At 53.2% G+C, this 9,185-nt stretch overlaps 1 protein-coding gene across 1 annotated transcript in view; it reads left to right on the top strand.

Annotated features, from left to right (window-relative positions):
• The first annotated feature begins 351 nt into the window (after positions 1-351).
• SLC6A3 (solute carrier family 6 member 3) overlaps positions 352-9,185 on the top strand; it is a 46,344-nt gene continuing 37,510 nt past the window's right edge. The window contains exons 1-2 of the mRNA XM_023195041.1: positions 352-678; positions 2,190-2,321. Of these exons, the coding sequence (XP_023050809.1) occupies positions 393-678; positions 2,190-2,321 (418 nt within the window). The 5' untranslated portion in view covers positions 352-392. The remainder of the gene's footprint in view (positions 679-2,189; positions 2,322-9,185) is intronic.

Genomic DNA, 9,185 nt, shown 5'->3' with positions numbered 1-9,185 from the left:
GAAGGTGGAGGTAACATCCATGCACTGTTATTGGAAAGCCATGCTAGAGCTCACATAGCATTCCACATTGATGGGAGTGAGGAGGGGTGCAGGGGAAGGAGGGGCAAACCAGAGTGCCTGTCTTGTGGCCTCCATGGGCCAGTGCCCCAGCCCTGTGGTGAGGGCTGGCACTTCCCAGCTCCTCACCCCAGCTGTGCCATCTCAGGCCCTGGGAATGCACCCATCCCTTCCCAGAGGAATGCCCATGAATGCCTCGGGGCTCTGCCCTCCACAGCAGGCGCGTCCCTAGCCCTGGCTGCTGAATTGTTGCATTCCTGTTGTGTGTTTATTTTTCATATTGACTGAAGACCAAGAGGGACGAAGCACAGAATCCCTCAATTTCCGGTGTGCCCATGAGTAAGAGCAAATGCTCTGTGGGACTCATGTCTTCCGTGGTGGCCCCGGCTAAGGAACCCAACGCCATGGGCCCAAAGGAGGTGGAGCTCATCCTTGTCAAGGAGCAGAACGGAGTGCAGCTCACCAGCTCCACCCTCACCAACCCACGGCAGAGCCCCGTGGAGGCCCAGGATCGGGAGACCTGGGGCAAGAAGATCGACTTTCTCCTGTCCGTCATTGGCTTTGCTGTAGACCTGGCCAACGTCTGGCGGTTTCCCTACCTGTGCTACAAAAACGGCGGAGGTAAGTCCCATCTCAGCCTTTCTGAGCACAGTGGCCAGGCGGGGGTCATGGGGGCAGCCGGGGCTAGGCCTTTTAGGAAAGGCGTGCACCCGAACAAGATAAAACTGTTCCCAAGCATGAGGATGGAGCTCCCTGTGGAGAGCTGGCAGCCAGTGCAGATCTTCCCAGAGAAAGTCACAAAACCACGGAGCAGGGCTCAGAGCTGCCTGGTCCCATGCCTGCATTTCAGAGTTCAGGAAAGGGAGGCCAGCGAAGAAGCTGGGGCGTGGGGGGTGGAGCAGCTTGGCTCTGCCTCCTGTTTCCAGAGGCTATTTTCACTTTGGAAAGAAAATTCTCAAAGGCCCAAAGAACAGCCTCTGACTGACTTTGGCAGCCTTTGCAAAGCATGTGGAGGTCCTGGAGGCTGGAATGGCAGAGGAGGCCCCTGGAAAGTGCCTGTGTCCCCTGCACCCTCCAGAACCCAGCCATAGAGCCAGAAAACAAAGATTGAGGCAGAGCTACCAGGGACATCCAAGAACATTGGTGATCCCTTCCCAGGAGCCTCTTTCGGCCTTCCAGCCTCTGCACCTGGCCTCCCTCATTGGCCTCTATGCTAGTCTGGGAAGGGAGGCCTGGGGAAGAATTTGGGGGGAAGCCTCACAGCTGCCTGTGAGGAGGTTGGCATTTTTATGCCCATCGTGAAAAGGGGAAGACAGAGGCCTCAGCAGGTACAGGAAGTTGCCCAAAGACAGAGCTGCGGGGCCCCATGCCTCCCCCTCCCCTTCCCCAGAAGAGAGAGTGGCAAAGCTCTCCCCTACTCCAGTCAGACCACGGGAGCAGAGGGGATTTAGGAGGTTGAGACCAGGGGCCCTGGGCTTTGTGCCAGGGGCAGGGGAGGTGCAGGTTTCAGAGGAACTAGGCCGTACCCTGGAGGGGCTCCCAGCACCTGGGGCAGCAAAGACCCTTAGCCACTGTTGATGGGGGCAGCCCCTGAGAGCCCGGAAGCTGGGGGCCACTGTCGATGGGGGCAGCCCCTGAGAGCCCGGAAACTGGGGGCCACTATTGATGGGGGCAGTCCCTGAAGCCCGGAAGCTGGGGACAGGATGGCAGGGCCCACTCAGCTCAGGGGCAGAGTTGGGGGATCACAGATTCACAACTCAAGAGGCAAAGAGGATCAGGGCAATGTGGGGGGATGCAGGCCAGGGAAGGGCACCCCAAACCACCACAGGGAAGGACAGTACCTAGAGCACCGCCGAGCATGGGCAGGGCCTCCCTGTGCTGTTCTTGGGTTTGACTTCACGGCTCAGGGTGTGCAATGACAAGGGGATCCAGGAGGGACGTGTCGGGCACTGACAGCCGTGGAGGGCGAGCTTTGGGACTCATCTACCCCAGCCTGGGACTTCCCGTTGGAGAGTGGGGTGAAGGGGTCAGGCCAAGACATGGGTGGTTGACTGGGGTAGCAGCCCAAGCTCCCATGAGGAGAGATGGGTCCTTCCACGGCCCCAAACTCGAGGTGCTGTTCTGCCCCATAGGTGCCTTCCTGGTCCCCTACCTGCTCTTCATGGTCATTGCTGGGATGCCACTTTTCTACATGGAGCTGGCCCTCGGCCAGTTCAACAGGGAAGGAGCCGCTGGCGTCTGGAAGATCTGCCCCGTACTGAAAGGTAATGTGCAGGTGCCTCCCTTCACCCTGGCGCAGCGCAGACCATGTTGGTGATGCTGGAGCTTTCAAAGCAAGCCAGCTGCATCATGGGCATCCAGCCCTGCTTTGCTAAGACACAGGCATGGCACACGCCACTTGAACTTGGGTCCTACCTTAAAGATCTGTGATGACAAGGACTTGATAGTTCATTCCCTTGCTCTAGGTGAGGGTCTTGCAATTCATTTGTGGTATTACTTTGTCAAGATGTTAAAATGTAGTTAAGATAAAACACATGTCTATCTGTGGATCTGCCATCTATCCATCATCCATTCATCCATCCATCAATCATCTGTTATCTCTCTATCCATTATCTATCTATATCTATCTTTATTATTGATCTTTATATCAATCATTCACCCATCTATCTACCTATCTACCTAATCCATCCATCTATCGTCATCTATCTGTATCCATTTCCTGTGGCTGCTGTAACAAATGACACAAACTGGGAGGCTTAAAAGGCACACGTTTATTGTCTCACAGCTCTGGAGACTGGAAGTCCAAGATCAAGGTGTCGGCAGGGTTGATTTCTTCTGAGGCTGTGAGGAAGCATGTGTTCTAGCCTCTCTCCTTGGCTCAGAGACTGTCTTCTCCCTGTGCCTCTTCATACTGCTTGCTTCTATGCATGTCTCTGTAACCAAATTCCCCCTTTTTATGAGGTCACAAGTCCTGTTGGATTAGGGACACCCTAATGACCTCACTTTAACTTGATCATCTTTGTAAAGACCTTGTCTCTAAATAAAGTCACATTCTGAGGTTTGGGGGGTTAGAACTTCAACAGATGAACTTGGGGGAGGGACACAACCCACAACTCTGTCTGTCTATTATCTATCAATCATCTATTCACCTGTCTATCATCTACCCATCCATCCATCTATTATCTGTTGATCCATCCACCTATCTATCAATCCATTCATCCACCCATCCATTCATCCATCCATCCATCCATCCATTATCTATTGATCCATCCATCTACCTATCGATCCATCTATCCATCCATCCATCCATCCATCCATCCATCCATCCATCCATTCATCCATTCATCTATCTATGGATCCGTCCATCCATCCATCTTCTATCTATTGATCTATCCATTCATCCATCTGTTATCCATTGTTCCATCCATCCATCCATCCATCCATCCATCCATCCATCTATTCATCTATGTATGGATCCATCCATCCATCCACCTAAGACCTATCCACCTATCTATTAGCTCTTGATCCATCTAGCTGTCACTGAAACTTTCTGGCTGCCAGTGTCCTGCTCTGGCACCATGAAGTAGACACACCTCGTGTTGAGTGCAGGTGGTCTGCCCAGCACCAGGCCCTCTCCTGGCATTTCTGACTCCATCCTCATGTGACCCTGGGAAGGGCACACACTATGTCTCCGTGTTGGAGATGCAGATGCTGAGGACCAGAGGGCTGGGGTCGTTCCCCCGGTGTCGCCATCAGAGCAGAGTGGGATTTGATCCCAGATATTTCTGACTCCCCAGTCCATGCACGCAGGTCACGCTTGCCCAGTGGGCCAGAGCCACCTCTCAGGAGCTGGTGGTTCAGGGAGGATTCAGGCGTTTACTCAGAGGCACCACTCAGACAATTGGCATCAAGAAAATGACTACTAGAAGGTCAGCCTCTGGATACTCATAGAAGTTCTGGAAAAGCTGTGTGTTTAGAAGACAACTGAGCCCAGCACAGCCCCAGGACGCTTTACCAGTGGGGCAGGGCTGGGCCTTCGGACGTGAGCCGCTGACCTCCCTTAGGAGAGGGAGCGGCTGAGGTCAGGCTCCAGGAGGAGAAGTCACTCTCGCAGCCGTGGAAATGCTGAGACTGGACACAGGTGTGATGGTTCTTCCCAGGCACGAGGCTCGTTCATTCTTAATGGGCCACTTAGTGAATCTTACGACTTCAGTCATTTCTTCCTAGGCTTCATATTCACTGAACTGCACTGAAATGGAGCCACAAAAAGAGGCCTCCCTCACTACCCCCACCCCACACACATCTTCAGAGTGAGAGACAGATGCTTTGGGCACGCCCAGTGCCAGACGACCCCTTGGCGGGATCTGCAGGTACAAGTCAAACCGAACAAGAATTGCTCAGAACATGTCTCCGTCCCCATCGTCAGGTCCCCAGTGGAGGAATGCAGCAGCTAAGGGAAGACCCAGGCGTGTCCTTACAGACAGACAGGTGTCAAATCGGGAGGTGCAGTGAACCCAGGCTAACAGTTCAAGACACACACACGTTACCTGTGTCCTTCCCGGCCCTGGCCAGCGGCACGGACATGTTTTGGGGAGGAGATGCTGCCTCTGAGCCTGCAGTCGTAAGCGACGCTGAGCTTGCAGCGTGGTCTGTGTTGGAGAGCTCAGAGCCTTGGGATGCTGAGTCAGAGATGACGCCGGCCCATTGGGGTGGGGGAAACTGAGGAAAGATGACATCGTGCTCTGGCACAGGCTGCAGCGACGTCAAACTGTGCTTTGCTGGATTTTCAAGAGCCATCCTGGAGCCTGTCGCAAGTGTCTTACATGGCACAGCCCCGTGCCCTAATCCCGCCAGTGAGCCTGGTGTTGGAGCAAGTTAAATCACCTCTTCACATGCAGGATTCAGGTGAGGAGGGCAGGACCTGTGGGTCTGCGGATAAGAGCTTATTTCCTTCTGTCTGTCACACGGAAAGGATGTTCACCAACAAAGCTGCTGGTGTGGGTCTTCATGGGGCAGTCCATAAAATACCAAGAAGCGATTTCTGAGAATTTCAGAGCACCAACTTGACTTGGGCTAGTAGAGAACCTCTGACTTCCGTCAGTGTGAGTGGTGGCACCTCATTCTGAAATAATGCAGCTGGCGGATGCGGGCATCTCATCGTGTTCCCCGCAATGCGTAGCCGGGGGAAGCTGGGCAGTCGTCTCCTCCATGTCACAGCCCCTATGCCCACAATCCCGCATCCCACGCCAGCTTTGTTCTGAACACTAGTCCCAGAGGTGGGCTGCAAAGCGTGGCCGCAGGAAGGAAGGCTCGTGGCCCCGTGGGCGGATCTCGGGAAGAGCTTGTTCACACCCACCTAGTCCTGGTGAGGAAGGAGAATTGCAAATCACAGAAAGTGACGTGTTCGACCCATGAAGGGATAGACGAGTCGGTGCAAGAAAGCTGGACTTTTTCTTAGAGACGAGACACCTTGAGTTGTTGAATCTCAGTAACGCTGCAGGTCCCAGTGCCAGCGTCCCGTTCGTTCTGCCTGCCCGTCAACTGCAGGATGCCAGTTTAGAGAAGATTGACAGTGCCCATGAAATTAGATGTGCACCATGCCTCCCATGCCCTGATACTGTTCCTTCTCTTTCCTTTGTCCTTTTTAAAAATTTAGCTAATAAAACGCATGCATTTTCATGTCTCATAGAATAGAAGTGCCACATGGTAAATTAAGACACCAGCTAAAGTGCCCAAAGCAATCATTATGGAGCTGAAAGGCCATCCAGCCCTGAGCAGGTGGCAATTCCATGGGGAAACGAAGCCCAGCTCTCCAGGGAGCCTGGTTGTCCCTGGCCCTTCCCCTTCAGCAGACCTGCGAGCTGCTTCCTGCTCATACCTGGGAGCCAAGATCTACCCTCGAAAGCCAGAGGGTGGAGTTCATGGTGAGGCCCAGCTGCTCAGAGGCCATGACTCACCTGCATTTCCCATAGTCTCGCCAGAGCAGCTTGGGGTGGGCACCACAGCTAGAGGGGCCTCTGGGGCCTTCAGGCCCCGCGGTATACCCCAGGGTCCTGAGAGGTGGGTCTTTAAAACTCTCCCTCTCCTCCCTTCCCCTTGCTTTCTCTTTCCCTCTCCCTGTGTCTGTTTCTGTCTCTCTCCCTCCTTTCTTCTCTGTGTCTCTCCTGTTCTGTCTTCTTCTCTCTGTCTCTCTGGTACATGCACACACAACAAGCACATACTAAAGACACCCAGACTGACACAGAGAGGCGTCCTCTCCCGTCTTTTTTTTTTGGTGAGACAGAGTTTTGCTCTGTTGCCAGGCTAGAGTGCAATGGCGTGATCTTGGCTCACTGTAACCTCCGCGTCCCGGGTTCAAGGGATTCTCCTGCCTCAGCCTCCCGAGTAGCTTGGGCTACAGGTGCCTGCCACCACACCCAGCTAATTTTTTGTACTTTTAATAGAGACGGCATTTTATCATGTTAGCCAGGATGGTCTCAATCACCTGACTTCGTGATCCGCCTGCCTTGGCCTCCCAAAGTGCTAGGATTACAGGCGTGAGCCACCACGCCTGGCCCTCTCCCATCTTTCTTCCGAAGACCTGCTGATGCCTCCTGTGAGGTGTGGCGGGGATGCTCCAGCAGAGGCTTCCTCCAGTGGGATCAATGCATGCGTTGACAACACCCTCTCCTGAAGCCAGCTCTCATGGGTGCCCTGGGGTGTACTGGTGTTCAGGGATGGTGCAGGGTGGCTGTGCTCTGGTGGGCGAAGCACCATTTGCAGGCAGGAGCCTCAGCCAGCTTCTGTTTGTCAGGTTTCAGTTTCACTGCCAAGGGCAACCCCATTTTACAGATGCCCTGGAAACCCCACCATTCAATTGTATTGAATATAAAATATTTTATAGTCGATCATATTTCAGTGTGATTTCTCAAACACAAAACAAACTACACACAAGGTTAATATTAAAAAAAGGTACGAAGTAAAAATAAATTTAAGGAAATTGACCTTAAGAGCTATGCTTGAAATTCACGCTTAGCGCTGAGCTTCCTGGGAGTCAGACAGGAGGGAAGGGAGGCTTCACGTTCTCATGAACGTTTTCCCTGGAAACGCGAGCAGGGACTTTGCCTGCCGCCTCCTTGGAGAGACAGCCTCCCGTGTCACTAAATGGTGTTTAGGAAATGTGTCAGGGGAAGCTTCATCTAGAGCCCACAGTGATGTCATGAGTAGAGGCCGCTAGAAGGTTCTGTAGCAAACAGGGTAGTGGGTTTCGTGTGTCTGGGCCTTCGGTGAGCTTGAGGAGCTCATGGTGAAGTTGGCTGGTTGGTGAGGTGCTACACATCAGTGACCCAGGTCAGGGGCTCTGCCTTCCCGAAGGGCAGGGCTTGGAGCAACCAAATGACTGGCCAGTACTGGCACTGGCCACCACCTTTCAAGGGATCCGTTTCCTCACCCAGGAGCCCAGGGAAGCATCCAGGAGGAGTCCTTTTGGTAAGGGGGACTCTGGTATGGGGGCTGCACTGTCCCATGGATCAGAGCAGACCCATTTGCTCTGGGAGCCGTGTCAGCCAGCGTGGCCAATGGTGACGTCATGCACAGTGGCCATGGTGATGTCATGATCCCATGGCAGTCCTGCCGATCTGTGGTGCAGGGCAGGAAACAACAGCGATGGCTCTGGAAGGACCCAGGGCACAGTCCTTCCTTCCTTCAGACTCTGGATTGGGATCCACTCTCGTATAGTTTGATCAAAGAATACCCAGGGTTTCAAGCTAAGGACTTGGTACAGAAAGTTTTAACCTTGAAAAATTTTCAAATTGGGCATCCACTGTCAGTCATCACCATGGAAAACCCTCCACAGTGCTCTCTGGAAACAATGTGGCTTCCCAAGAGAGTGGCTCCCAACGTGGCTGCCTGGGTGAGTTCACTGTGGATCACAACCCAGTCTCTCTCTTAAGGGACTCCGTGACAGATGGTAATACAGAATTATTTAATATGGACCGGAGCCATGTGGGAGAAGGCCTTCCAAAGGCAATCCGTGACCGCCTCTAATACAGAATTATTTAATGTGGACCAGATCCACGTGGGAGAAGGCCTTCAAACAGCAACAGCTTGACTTTCATCATCACCACCACTGAGCACGCTTTCCAAGAAGGATTACCTGCATTCCTGATCCTGAATCTGTTTAAAACAAAGTTTTGAGCCTTCTCTTTGCTTTCAGGATAGGAAGAGAACTTTACTGAGGTGCCCTGAGCATAAGAACAGCTTCTCCTAAGGATTGAGACCATAAAAAGCAACCCAGGCCACTCCCTGTGAAAGTCACCTTGAAGGTAGGCTCCTACCCTGGCCATGAGCAGGCAAGACAGGGCACGGTGCCTACTGGGTTTTAACAAAGTAAATCAAAGTTGTACCCAAACCAATCATGTCAGCAAACTGAGAAGACATGTGGAAATGAAAAAAATCCTTCCTGGAGCTTAGTGAAGTGAACCCCAGTAGCAAGAACGTGATGGTGCCCATCCAGCAGTGAACAAGGAGGAAGCCGTCTGACCACCAGGCCCATCTGCCCACCAGTCAGGCTGATACTGCTCCAAAGACTGCTGACCACTGAGTTCTGTTCCAGTTTACCAGGAGCCCCCATAAAGGATGGAGCCCAAACTCCAGGTCTGTGGTCCTGGAAAGGATACTCTAAAACACCCTGGACGGCATTAGATGGCTATGGATGGCCCTGGCTGGTCCCTGATGGTCTTGCATGGCCCTGGGAGGCCTTGGAAGGTCAAACATGGCTCTGAGTAGTCCTTGATAGTCATGCAAGCCTCTGGGTGGCCCAAGAAAGCCCTGGATTATCTTACTTGCCCTGGGTGGTCTTATGTGGCCCTGGGTGATTCTAGGAAACCCTGGATGGTCATGCATGGGTAGTGTGACCATGGATGACTCCACATGGCTGCAAATGAGCCCAGATGACTCTTCTGAGTAGTCTTGTGGGAGAGGCATGAGCAGCTATAGATGGCCACCGATGGCCATAGATGGCTATGGATGGCTCTGGCTGGCCATGGGTGGCTGTGGATGGCCATGGGTGGCCATAGAGAGTTGTGGGTAAATGCAGATGGCTGTGGATGTCTGTGGATGGCTGTGGATGGTTGTGAATGGCAGTGGAT

This window comes from Piliocolobus tephrosceles, chromosome 4 (genome assembly GCF_002776525.5).
Source record: "Piliocolobus tephrosceles isolate RC106 chromosome 4, ASM277652v3, whole genome shotgun sequence".
In the NCBI taxonomy this organism is placed as follows: domain Eukaryota; kingdom Metazoa; phylum Chordata; class Mammalia; order Primates; family Cercopithecidae; genus Piliocolobus; species Piliocolobus tephrosceles.
Note: the sequence above shows the minus strand (reverse complement) of the source record. Positions and strands in the feature narration are given on the sequence as shown.